Source organism: Melanerpes formicivorus, unplaced genomic scaffold (genome assembly GCF_026170545.1).
Source record: "Melanerpes formicivorus ecotype bairdi unplaced genomic scaffold, bMelFor1.0.p_v2 SCAF_6, whole genome shotgun sequence".
Classification (NCBI taxonomy): Eukaryota; Metazoa; Chordata; class Aves; order Piciformes; family Picidae; genus Melanerpes; species Melanerpes formicivorus.
This window is the reverse complement of record NW_027142358.1, coordinates 17,439,043-17,452,735: the sequence shown is the minus strand read 5'-3', so window position 1 is coordinate 17,452,735 and position 13,693 is coordinate 17,439,043. Positions and strand designations below refer to the sequence as shown.

The 13,693-nt window shown below is 39.8% G+C and overlaps 1 protein-coding gene across 2 annotated transcripts in view; it reads right to left on the bottom strand.

The window, feature by feature from the left end:
- The window catches only part of LOC137441925 (L-threonine ammonia-lyase-like), a 36,806-nt gene that overhangs the window by 8,862 nt on the left and 14,251 nt on the right, over positions 1 to 13,693 (bottom strand). For both annotated transcript variants that reach the window (XM_068139936.1, XM_068139937.1), the window contains 6 exons: positions 9,073 to 9,238; positions 8,529 to 8,625; positions 7,612 to 7,687; positions 6,901 to 7,026; positions 5,542 to 5,709; positions 5,174 to 5,231 (listed from right to left, as the gene is read on the bottom strand). In XM_068139936.1, coding sequence (XP_067996037.1) covers positions 5,174 to 5,231; positions 5,542 to 5,709; positions 6,901 to 7,026; positions 7,612 to 7,687; positions 8,529 to 8,625; positions 9,073 to 9,238 — 691 coding nt within the window. The remainder of the gene's footprint in view (positions 1 to 5,173; positions 5,232 to 5,541; positions 5,710 to 6,900; positions 7,027 to 7,611; positions 7,688 to 8,528; positions 8,626 to 9,072; positions 9,239 to 13,693) is intronic.

Below are 13,693 nucleotides of genomic sequence, written 5' to 3'. Positions count from 1 at the left end.
GGGCAATACCAAAGGTAAAGCACCAAATTGAAGGTATGAAAGGGACATTATACTTCACAATTTTAGAACTACTAACTTCCACTGACCCAGCAGCAATAATAAACAACTCCACAAATTTACCTGATTTTTCACACTTGTCAAAATAGAAGAAGAGAGAATATTTGCTCACAGCAGGAGTGAACAGAGAATCACACTACAGTTAGACCGGCTACAGATCTAGACAGTACGGCAGCCAAGATTGTCTTCCTTGCTTAGATGAAGCCAATTTACCCAAGAGTTTTTTACCATCACAGAACTTCTTTCTTTTGCTTGCTTTGCCTGGAAAGTAGGATTTGCCTAAGTGTTCAACAGAGCAATCCTCCTATGCATGGGGAGTTATGTGAGGATTATATTTATCTAGGATGAACAGTAACCTAGGTACTAATAGCTATAGGAGGTTGTGTACCTACTGAGTAAGTGCTCCAGATTGGTCTTGTTTGAGAACAAATGACAAATCCTATTGCCTGATGTTTCTGATACTCTAGGCAACATAACCCACAGCAACTAGAGAACACATTACTTTGCTTCAAACCCATAAGCCCTTGGTACTAGGCACAGACTTTTTGGTACATCTAGGGCTCTCGCTGACTGCAGGATCATGTCTGCACAGTAGACTTTTGTTTTCTGTGTAGGAGAAAATAAAAACCCACCAAAACAGCACCACCAACAAAAATGAATTTTTAAAATGCATGTCTTCCCTGCATATTATGTCCTTGATGGATCAAAATAATAATAAACCAGTATCTTATAGGACCATTAAAATAACCAGCCAGGTGGATCTTTTATTGTGTTTAGAGTTCCAGCCTCTGTGGCAGGTAATTTAAAGATTTACTCCAGCCTAAGGTTTAGGTTTGTTTTGGTTTGGTTTTGGGTTTTTGTTTTGTTTGTTTTTTGTAGCAGGCCCACAAACAACAGAAGACAGCACAGTCTTTGTAGAATATAGATGTCTTGTGGATTTTACTTAATAACTATGAATAATTGAGGGAGCAGGACAAAGGCTGAAAAAAAATAAAGGAGAAAAATGATTACAAGTTATTACTCTGTGCAACACCAAAATCTAGGTGCATAAAATAAAAAAATCATAGAAATTAATTCCACCTCAAAGAGAGGAAACTTTCTGAGTCCACAAAAAGAGGAAAATTGCAAAATTCTGTGCAGAATGATTTGGGGAACAGGATGGTCACCTCTGCTCCCCTTTCACTGCAAATCTCACATGTGGGCACTTTGTCTTTTAGATCATATTTTCCTGGATACTAAAAACTATTTTGATGTGCCACTCAGCTCCCTGATTCCTGACACCTTTAGGTTGTGTGTGCAAACAAGGGTATTGTGTGAGCATGCTGAGTCAGTGCTAGAGAGTAAAGGAAATGTGACTGGTGTTGCTCAATCAAAAGATTTCAGTCTTTTGTGTATTTCCAGGCTTTTTGTAAATATAAACCATAACCACCTACTGCAATTCTTTATCCCCTTGACTCATCCACTTTCTACCCCACTTCTTTAATCCTAGAAACCATATTCATCATCATCTCTTAAGATGTTCCTCTTAACGGATTCACGTAACTTAATATTCATGATACACCATGCCCAGAAAGAGTGCAAGTTTGTTTGCACAAAAATTACTGGAGGTAGAAATGAAAAAAATATATACACTGGCTTCAGTTCTATAAATAAAGCAAGACTTTGCCTTTCTAGTTAAAAAAATCGACAACTGGACAATTTTATGAATTATTCAGTAAGCACCCAATGTAGGTTAGTGCTTGCTACAGATTATTTTGCAACAGCACTTCAGCTTGTGGTTTGGGAACCAGGTGACAGTCCCCAAGGTCAGTGCAATGCAGTGCTTGAGAAAGAGTGCAACAGCTGCTGCAGCTGTCACTTGGTTGTGCAACCTGAACCCTTATCTTTTGGCAACCTCTTGCATTCAGATCAGTGAGCACGAGCACGAACAAGTTACCATCGCATTACTTAAGTAGATAATAATCCAACAGGTCCACTCCTAGCCTCACCAGACTCAGGTTCTTATTTCTATGACTAGGGCAGGTTATTCTGTACCAGGTCTGTCTGCTGTGGAATGCTGTTAAAGAAAACTACCACAATATTTTAGAGAGCCTCAGAAGAAATTTCTTGTCAGACTTCCCACTCCAAACATCTCCATTTTGTAGATGGGCAATTGAAGTATGGAAATAGCCCCTGCCTAGGTCATGCAGGAGATGCTTTAGGAATGACAGCATCCTTCTCATATCTGGGCAGCTGCATGCTTTTTAAAATCCTCATTATTAAAAAAAAAATCCGTGCTTGCCAGTAAAATGTCAAAAAGGTTATTTTTCTAGAAGCATCGTTTGAACATAAAGCTTCCTTTGAGAAAGTCCTTGCTACAATCAGACTATCAGTATGGATCTTCCCATAGAGCATTCCAAGGGTGCACCATATGAGTAAACACTAAGTCAGTGAGGCATTTCACTAGAGAGGAAAAAAAAGTGCTCTATCTTCCTGACTAGACTCCAAGTTTCTCTCCTTGGAAATTAAGGAGTTAACCTAATAGGATTATTAAACACTGGGATGAAAGTCTTGACAGGACTGATTTAATGTTTCAAATAAGCCTCTACAATTACTGCTATTTTCTGTCAAACACTACATCTATACCCACAGTCAAAAGTATGTATTGAGTGGAGTGGGTATAGCTGTAATACTTTTCTTGTTATTACCACCAGTTAAACACATGATAATTTTGGTTCCTGATCTAAATTTAAATGCCTGCTAAATTTAATATGCTGTGATTGACACTGATGAAAATGATACAAAGCTCTTTGCAGGACTGCTTTAGCAATAAATGCTTTAAACACTTTGCTGAAAGAGGGCTTTGGCTCTTACAAGCAACAAAGCAAAAAAGCAAAATCTCTCCCCCCCCCAGTTATTAGCTTTACTATGAAAATATATACATTTTTCTCTATCTGATTAGAGCAAATTAATTCTAATGCTGAAAGATACGTTCAAGATTGCATTTGGTTTGGCTGAGCTGGAGTAAATTCTCCCCAGAGCATCTTTATAGTGCTGTGTTTTGCAGTGATGTAGCTGCGTGTTGGAAACACACCACTGTTTTGGCTACTGCTGAACCAAGCACCCAGGTTCTTCTTTTCCAACATTCCCCTGCCCCAAGAGTATGCTGAGAGGTGGGCAAGATCTTGGGAAGGGACACAGCTGAGACAGCTGACCCAAACTGACCAAAGGGGTGTTCCACACCATATGACATCAGGTCAGATATAAAAGCTAAGTGAAAGAAGGAAATGTGGGGACATCTGTTGATGGTGTCTGTCCTCCAGGCCAACCGCACTGTGTGTTGAAGCCCTGCTTACCAGGAGTGACCCAACATTGCCTGTTTGATGGGAAATAGAGAACAGCATTTTTGTTTGCTCTTATTTCCTTGCACAGCCTTTGTTTGGCTTTGCATTTAATTAAATTTCTTCTATCTTGACTCCTGTGCTCTTGTTCTATTTTTCCCTCTTGCCTGTCCATCTAAGAACAGGAGTGATAGAGTGGCTTTGGTGAGCATGTGGCCCCCAGCCAGGGCCAAACCACCACAAATATTCTACCCTTTTTGATTATCCATGTCTCAGTTTTTGAAGAAAAGCTTCATAATTCACTAGGTGTCACAAGACAGAACAGCCTCTGAAGACACTGAGGACTATAAATCTGAATGACTCCTTTGCACTTCCCATCTAATTATCCAACAGCCTGTCCCAGGATGATTAGAAGCCACCATGCAAATCCAACATCCAATTAAATTTTTTAGGAACACAAATTCCTCCCTTCAACCCTCTCATTGTACAACACTGCCAGATTCTTGAAGTGGACAGTCAGTGAAAATACATTGTGTTTAAAGTGCAGTTAATATCATGTGGCATTTCTTCACTCAGGGACTGTATTTACTACATACTCATAAAATTGCCTCATTGGGAGAGGCTGCAATGGAAAATTGCTCTAATATTCTCAATCAAAAACTAAGAGAATAGATTTAGTTTAATTTACTTAGTAGCAATAATAAAAATGACATCACTTCATTAAAATCTCATTGGAAACATTAGACTAGTTACAGGGTCTGTCAAAGCTAGTCTTTGTTAAAAAGGTTTTTTGAACCCAAGTTAGTCACTGAATTAGAGGGATTTGTCTACCCCATGCAGTGACATGTTATCTTCAAGTTACCCAAACTGGTAAGCTGGTCTATCACAACCTGAGAAAACTGATAATAATGTGTTCTGAAAGACATTTGTTAACTCCATTGTAGTCCTTTGCTACAATCATCTTAAATCTAATCTCTTCTTTATATCCACTAGTGAAAATAGTGAGCAGCTTTTTGCATCCCAGTGGGCAATTAGATTTCAATGCCAAAATAGAAGAACTTGTTAACTCAATAGCATTACTGAATTCCAGTTGTAAGCTTGTTTAGCAAAGATCCCTACTTTGGTTTCCACATGTGATTTCACAAACTAAGTCAGGCTGGACTCAGGCAGCATTAGCATGAAGTCAGAAGAACCACACCTTTGCCAAACCAGTTGAAAGAAGAGATACACCATGAGACAAATGATCCTTCTAAGAGATGCCATTAAATGATTCAACCCTCTTCACTTTACTATATCAAGTACTCCACAAATCAATAATGATTTTGTTCTGTGCTCTTTGTGGATAAAGTGCAAAACTGAGGCCCTACTTAAAATGCAGAATTACTTAAGAGTAAAGGGTGTTCTCCACACCGCTTTAAGGCAAATTGATCCTGGATAATTACAGCCAGCGTGCAAAGCTGGCTCTTCAAGTTTTGGACGGATGCTGCAGCTTACTCCCCACCTCACCACATCACCACACACGTGAGGAAGGCTGGCAATAGTAACAGCTGGAGCATTTCACCCGTGGTGCCACAACAGCAGGCAGAACACGTCCGGTATTATTTACATGCCAGATTAAGTGTTTGGTGAGGCAAGATGCTGTATAGCACCCAAGAAATTATCTGTCAGACTGCTCTCCAAATCACTGTGTACACTCTGTTGAACTTCTCCAACACAGTCATATAGAGATATAGGAAAAAGAATTAACTAGGGGAGGTCAGTACTGGTAGAGAAATTGGAATTGCATCTCATCTTACCTCGACAGTGAAGAGCTCAGATGTCACAAACGTGCGTTCTTGTTTGATATCCAAAACTCTAGATCAAATGAGGGATAAATTAGAGACCACAACAATTGTTTACATTTGTTAAATAGTTTCTGTAAGTGTCTGGACAGTAGCCATTTTTGCTGCTTTCTGTATTAGACAGTTATTCTATACTGTAAAGGTACTTTCAAACTGGGACAAAACATGAAGGAAATAAAGGTTTTTCTGAAATATAAAAAGAAAAACTACTTTGATTAGTTACTTACAGACTTGCCTTCACAGAAAGTTGAGAAAACATCCAAATCTTTAACAATTTTTGTGCTATTCTGTGATTATATTTCCCCACTGATAGTTTGATTTACCTTGTTTCTTCCCGAGCCAAAATCTCCAGTAGCTTTGAAATGTCTCCTGGGCAGTCAGAAAGCACAAGGGAAAATCTGCACACTCTGTTATCAAGGGTCAGGGCACGAGCTATGCACTGTTGCAGCAAATGTAACTCCAAGTTTCCACTGCATATAACAATTGCCACTCTGAAAACAGAGAGAAAAACTGGATTTTTGATTGGCACCTGTCTGTGTGAAGGAACCATAACTCACAGACGCTGTGTTCAATATCAGCTTAAGAGCTGCTGGGGCTGGCCTTCAATAAATATGTATTACTTGTCAGAGAGCTTCTGGTTGTAGTATCAGTTGTGGGCAGGCACTGGGAGCCTAGAAGCTGGCTGCATTACTTGGTCTAAAACCTTGTGTTCATTTTGCATTTCCTGGAGATTTTAGGTTTGTCAGAGATACTCTGGTTCTGTTTCAAATTTTTAAAATGTGACTTTTTTTTTTTTCCTGGAAGCCCTGAGTCTTAGCCTCTTAATTATGAGTTAATATGGATGTTAAAAGCTCCCTATAACCATTCATTAAATCCATCTCAACCCTGCAAAGTAAATGCAGTAATGTTTGAAGAGCAAGCAAAGAGCCACATGATTAGTCTGTGATAATCTCTGGCTGCAGAGCCAAACCTGATCTCTTTAAAGCTAAATATTTACATTTTCCCATTTATTTTAGCTGTAATGAATTGAACTTTGTTGCTGCTCTGCATGTACCCTGCCAGCCTCTTCTGAAGAATTCAGCAGTATTTTAGCATACAATGCTGTGCATTGGAAGTTTGGTTTTGTCTCGAGTGTGTGTATGTTTAAATACATTCTGGACTATATCCTTAGCCAAGGCTCAATCCACTGAAGTACTGAGTACATGGTACTTACCCAGAGGAATGAAGGCACTTACACAGATGTTTAACACTAAGGACAAGGGTAATCCAACTGACTACCTGGGCAGAAGCTCTTGGGGCTGGGAAGCAGGTGTCACTGGGTGGCTGCAGAAGACAGCGTAGCTCCTGTCCTACCACAGACAGGGCTAATTTCCACAGTTGGAATGACAGAAGGCAACAGGCTGACAAGAGAAAGATGCTCTCCTGACAGATGTGACCATGCCTTAGGGAGCAGCCTGTCTTTCCCCCAGTCATTTTTGAATACAGGAAAATTTCAATTTTTTTCTGGTCTCTAGGCTGACACTTGTCATGTTCAGCATGGTTTTCTGACATGTGAGTGATCTCTTCAGGGGCAGGAACTGCCTTGTCACTCATGAAACAAATAATTTTGCTCCATTTCCTAGGACAAAGGCACTCAACCCCATGCTTTTGCTACAGTTCCCTATTTGTAATAGTTGCCATACCTTTTACCCTTCAGCTCAGGCAGCTTCCCTGCAACCAATGCTGCAAGTCCGATGGCCCCTTCTGCATCAACCGTGGCTCGCTCATACTCCAGCAATCTCAGTATTGAAATGAGGATGTCCTCCTCCCTGAAGGCAAGAGAGTTATGTCAAAACAATGCAAAAGATCTACCAAAAGCAGAAGACAATAAATTTCTGTAAAAAGGGATTCCTTCTATCCTCCTGGGTACACAACAACCCCAAGGCAATGTTGCAGCAGGCTGTGCTGGTGAGGGTGAGTGGGCATCTTAGTCTTGTTAGTAACTGAAAGACAGGATGGCACTTTTTACTAGAACCATTTTGCTGGCTAAATCCTAATGGAAAGTATATTCTGCAAACTTGGCCTTTCAGTGAAAATTTAGAATAGTTTTGCCAAAAGCTTCCTTCATGTGTTGTACAATTCAACAAGGACCAGTTTTACACCCAGCAGTATGTGAAGTTTTGGCCAAAGGAGTGCGATGTATGGGACTGGGTTGAAGGCCTTCAGTGCCCCTCTTGGAAGGAAAGACAGCCCACTGCCGCCATGCTCTCTCAGTGTGTGTATGATTGCAAGTCCAGCCAACCTGCTCTCCACTGTACATGAAGAGCCACTATACCCCAACAGTACAGCACATTTCTCATACACAACAACATTCTCCCAGTATTATTCATATAATTTCATTTTTTTCCACATACCTCACAGCAACAACTTTATCCACAAGTTTCCCAGTCAGCTGCAAAGAATTGCTGCCAAAGCAAAGCCCACTCACATCTGCAGATTTCAAAAGACAAAATGTGAAGCTGGCTGCTCTAGAGGAGTTTTTACAGTCCTGACTGTTTCATGCCCTTGAGTACAGAACACATGCTGTTATGTGATCTTAAGTTGCTTGATTTTTCATATAACAAAAATGTGTTTGATAATGAATGACCAAACCTCCCAGGAGGATTTTGCAATTTGGAAAATTGTGATTCTTCACTGGCCCGGTCACGCCACGAGAGGCACCTTGCCGCCAGGCAGTTTTCACTCTACAATGAAGTCTGGAGAAGAACCCAGCATGGCACTGGGCTTGTTAGCTGTGGCAGGACAGTTGGCAAGTGCAGAGACAGGCAAAGCTTACCATGAGAGTTAAGAAGTTGCTTGTTTATGAAACTTCCATTTAACCCAAAGCTTCCAGAGATTTGAACTTCAGATAAATATATTCTTAAACTGCTTATCAGCTGAGGTTTTGTGAGTGAATGATATGTAAACAACTGTGCTGTTTATAAGTGCTGTTGTTCTGAGAACAGTTTTATGAGCACTGCATTTCCTTGCCTTTTCACAAATTAGTCTTCTACATAAGTTTTCCTATTGACCTCACTGGTTTAGATGCTTGTGAGCACAATAGTCAGATAAATATTATTGTATTTCTGAGTGTTCACTTGAACTTTTCATGTGCACCCCAGGCTGTATGTTTGGGGGAAAAGCGTCAGAAGTTGTTCTTACAGCATCATTTAAATTCTGTCTCTTCAGAGGTTTAATTTAAAGTACATTTGAACTGAATTAATGAGAATATGGTTGGAGATATCAATGAAAACCTTTAATTTACTTCCAAAAGAATAATCCATTTTCTTACCTCCATAAAAATGATGATTGCTGCAAGCCTGGTCTTCAATTGGGTGGCCAGCCTTTAAGGACTGTTGCAATACAGGGAAACTTTCAGATTCAACCCCCTGGGGAAAACAAGTGTTGTCACGTTTGTATTGATCCAGTTGTAACAGAAGTCACTGCCAAAGTAGACACCAAAAAAGCTACACAAAAATCTCTTCTTAGAATTAACAATGAAATTCAAATTGCAAAGTACCTGTGCTATCACTAAATCAATCCTGTGGCTTACTTAGGGCCAAACTTTTAATAAGAAATTATTCCAAAGCATAGAACTGGATTTGATTTATTTTGGAAGAGCCTTCCCACATTTTTTCTTAAACACAGCCAAGCAGCCAAGTGACAGGAGGCTTCTCAGGTTTTTCCATGTCTTTTGTCTCCACAAGGGGACAGATAGTACTCACCCCCATCATATGCAGTCTCTCCTATTCTATCACTGGATAGCAGTGTCTTTTGAAATAGTCTATGGTGAAAGCTGTCAAAATACAACACTTTACAGGTGAAAGGAAACTTACAATTACAGAAATATGTGGGTTGAGATGTTTGAGTACAGCAGCTGACCCTGCCAGCAAGCCACAGTGGCCTCCCGCAGGGAAAATCACTGCATCCAGCTTTGGCACCTGTTCGTACACCTCCAGCCCCACAGTCCCCAGGCCTGACAGGTACACAGCACTGTCCTCCCTGCAGGAAGGAAGGGCACAGCTCAGCAGGGTTCACGGTTGTCAATACAGTAACAGCTCAACCTACTACTTTAAAGACATTGTTCTGCAGGAAAAGATAATACATGAGAGTAAATCACCATCACAAGGGTGATAGAACAGGACACCGCCTTCAGACTGACTATGGCGTGCAGCGTGAAGTGGGAAGGTGGTAGAAAACTTGTGCCATTGGCAAACTGCAGCGTGGAGAGCATATACATCTGTTGTTAGCAGTATCAGGTATTTACAGAGCTGGCAAGACAGAAGTTATTATTCCATTACAGTCACTACCTTTTGCTTCATAAAATTTGAATTGTGGTAGCCCAAGCCAAAAGCAAAGCCTCAGAAGGAGACCTCCTTCTCTGTAAGTGGAATTCAGTGTTTATGCAAAATGGGAATTTTCATTAAATTTAAGCACTGCATTCAACCTCATAAAAACCAGATTGATACAGATATAAGTCTGTCCACAAACCAGGGCAAATACCTGTGACCTTCCCATTACTCTGGAAGACTCTGAAAGGGTAAGAGGAGCATTTAGTCTTGTCAGAAAACTCACTAATAAACCACTTTCAGACAAAGGTGATTTAATAAGCAGAATAGGGACAAACATTCAAAAGAATGAAGAAAAGTCTACTGTACAGTCACACAATTGACTTGGATTTATTTCTACAAGCTGGTTTACATTTAAATTTAAAGGTCTGCAAAAATGTAAATGCAGAGTGACATATGGGTTGAGAATATGAGGCCTCTGTATGCCTGTATGTTCATTTTTTTCTGGCAAACAGATAGGCAAACATAAAGATAAATCCAATTATTTAACTTGATTTGCTTGATCCAGCAATTCAGGTATTTGGAAACTATGCTTTTATTACCATTAGACATGCATAGAGAGGCTCAGCAGAGGAGCACAGAACACCTGCAAGGTGGAGACCAAGGTCCTCTTAAGTTTTCTCACATATATAGCAAAACACAGCAAATTCGACAGAGTGAGAATCTATAAAACTACACAAGAAAGGGTGGGAAACTTTCACTGCTGTAGCACAGCTAAAGACAAAGGCAAGAAAACATAATGGGGTGGGGAACTGAGCCCTTACATTTGTTTTGTTTCTCAAAACACTGAAGGAGCTTTCTCTTCCTTCTTACATGTTACAGAATATATCACTGCTTTCCTGAAAAATTCTTCTGGAGTCTTTTTTGCAAATAAGTTTCTGACCTGAGTTTGCAGTTACATCTGCCATAGCTATGTGGGAAACCACAAGGACCTGCTGAAGTGAATGAGGACTTGAGGTAGTGAATTTACAAGTGAAACTTCACTAACAACTGAAATTTCACTAACAATTGAAAATTCTATCCGAAGAAGACTGTTCTTGGCATGGGGATTTATTAAGTGTTTGAATGAATGTTTCAGATAATCATGTTTTCCTTGCTAATATTTCATTAGAATACTAGTCCATTTATCAGCTCTCAGCTTTTTACAGTCATAGAATCAGAGAATGTTAAGTGTTGGAAGGGATCTCTAGGAATTATCTAGTCCAAACCCCTGGCCAAATCAGGATCACATAGGACAGGCCACAAAGGAATGCATTCAGGTGGGTTTTAAAAGTCCCCAGAGAAGAAGATTCCACAACCTCTCTGTGTGCATCTTTTTCAGTGCTCTGTCACCCTCACAAAGTTTCTTCTGCTGTTGAGGATGATAAAATGGATTGTTTATTTGCACCATTTTTGCTTTGTGATAGCAAATGTATCTCTTTCAGTATCACATGCCAATGAAGGAAAACCAGGTGTAAGGGTGAATAACTGAAACCTGTAGATTTAAACAAACATTGGCCATTTGCCTTCTGAAATGTACAGTATATCAGCAAAGATGGGCTGTCAGGTTTTGGTTTCCCAATGATATTTTTACATGGTGGCTAGCTTCCTCTGCTGTCCAAGTAAAGGACCCAAAAGCTGTCAGCTCTCCTTCCTAGAGTATCAGACTAGTCATATCACAAATAAATGAGGATCAGGTCTGATAAATATTAGAATATGGAGTTACACAAGACGAAACTAGAGTCTCTAGGAGGTAAGGTGTGTAATTCAATTTGCATTACTCTTACCTCTCTGATTCATAAATCAACCTTTCTCACATCATCCCAGAGGTACTGTGTTACTTATTAGTAATATTCACATTGCATTTGTAATGAGGTCCCAAACACCTATAGGTATTAAAAATCCCATGTTACCTAAGCAGTAATTAGGTAGATATAATGACTGAATTCCAACTTGAAAAATCACATTTCCTTCCTGGAATTTCACAGGAAGTTGCAGATGGATAAAAAAGTTTCCTCCCTTTAATTGAACTCTTGCATAATAATTTTCATAACACAGTATTTTAATTGCACTCAAGAAACGGGAGGAATTGACACTGACACACCTAACTACAGGACATTACCCATTCAGGTAAAACCAAAGACAGTCACACAATGTCTACTTCAGGAAAGAGAGAATGAATTGTCAGTTAAGGAGATCCACAGATCAAATTGCTAGGGATTTTATGCAGGCTAGAATTAAATAGTGTTGCAGTTTGAAGGGGGAACTTTAGTCTAGTCCCTGACTGCAAAGACTGAAAGCAAATTACCATTGGATGTAAAAGAAAATTAATGATAAGGTCTATATAATTCATTGGCTTGCTAATGGGGATATAGAATAGAGGCATAAACAGTTCTTTTTCTCTTCTGTCACTTCTGCTTGCAACTTCTCTCTCTCTCTCTTCTGTGGCTTTGCCAGAGGTATCTCTGTTTTGACTACTGCGTGAGGTAATGAGAAGAAGGGAGGAAGTCAGGTAGGACATGAACAGGTCCCCTGAATCTCTCTGAGGAGTTTATGTGTTGTTTATAAATTGCAAATATATATATATAGAGTACATATATTGCCTATATATATACATATATAGTACATATATTGTATATTTTGTACATATTCATTGCATTTCAGATTTCTAGATTTTAGCTTGCTCGTAAATATAGCTTCATTTGCTTCCATCCCAAACTGAGCTGGTCTGACAATTTATTTTGGGAGATAGTTTCTCCAAACTAGTTGGGAGGGTAATTTGAACCCACCACAAGCAGAAATAAAATGACATTTTAGAAGTTCCTTTCTAAAGCACAGGAGATGAGCTGATGTTTTACAGACAGCTTTGGCAAGTGACAATGAACCTGTGCCAGACATGTTGAAGAAGAATGACTGTCCATGCATACATGCATCTCTTTTTGGGAAAGCTTTGCCAGTCTACACCTAAAAAAACCATGTTTCAGTTGTCCCATTATGAAAAGACTCACAATGATAGTGCAGGTTTTTGGTTTTGTTTTGTTTTCTCCAGAGTCTGAAAAATTGCATCTGTGAGGTTTTAATTAATCTCAGTAACAGATTGAATAACTGAGTTTCTTGAAGCCTGAAACCAGAAATAAATCAGAGTGCACCGATACTATTAGTGGTAACATGTACATTTAGAGTTCATCTGTATTAGATGCTGAAGTCTTTCACATGCACTGTCCCTGGAGCTTCCTGATCCTGGGGAATATCTACCTCATGTAACATAAATAATTATTCTATTATGAGATATAATATATATTACTATATTATGGGTAAGGCAGCTCAGTCTGCTCCCTGTCTGGCAACCAGTGCAACTAAGAAAAAGCAGTGGATAATAGTAGTAGGTGACTTCCTTCTGAGAGGCCTCTGCGCCTGGCCAGATCATGGAGCAGATCCTCCTGGAAACTATGCTAAGGCCCATGAAAAATGAGGAGGTGATCGGTGGCAGCCAACACAGCTTCACCAAGAGCAAATTACGCCTGACAATTTGGTGGCCTTCTATGATGGGGTAACAGCACTGATGGACAAGGGAAGAACAACTGATATCATCTACCTGGATATGTGTAAAGTGTTTGACCTGCAAACAGTGCAGTTGAAGAGTATATTTTTTAATATCACCTTCCCAAAAAATTAGTTGTGAAAGAAGTGAGAACTTTCTCCATCTGCTCATTCTGGGATGCTTTTTCCAAGCGAGACTATTCATTATTGGTATGTTTAATGAAGTAGTGCCTAGGAGTCCAAGGGGGAACAGGCACTTGCTGCAGTAGATGCCATACAAATATGAAGTGCTGCATAAAGCCTGCACAGAGCGGGCAATAGGGAGACAGAACAACATTCCAGGTCAATGCACCAGAGGGATCACAGGCTGTCTCAGGCTAATGATTCACCCCTCCATGCTTTGGGAACTCTTACTTGAAAAAAGGTGAGAGAAGGGGGGGAGGGGAGGGGGGAGTGGGACAAATGTAGAAGAGATTGTAGAAGGAAAAAAAAAAAGAAATAAAAGGAAAGGAAAAATGGATCAGTTCTAAATGTTTTTGCTTGCCTTATTTTAATTGTGGCTTGTTTGATGACCTCAAACAGTTTTATA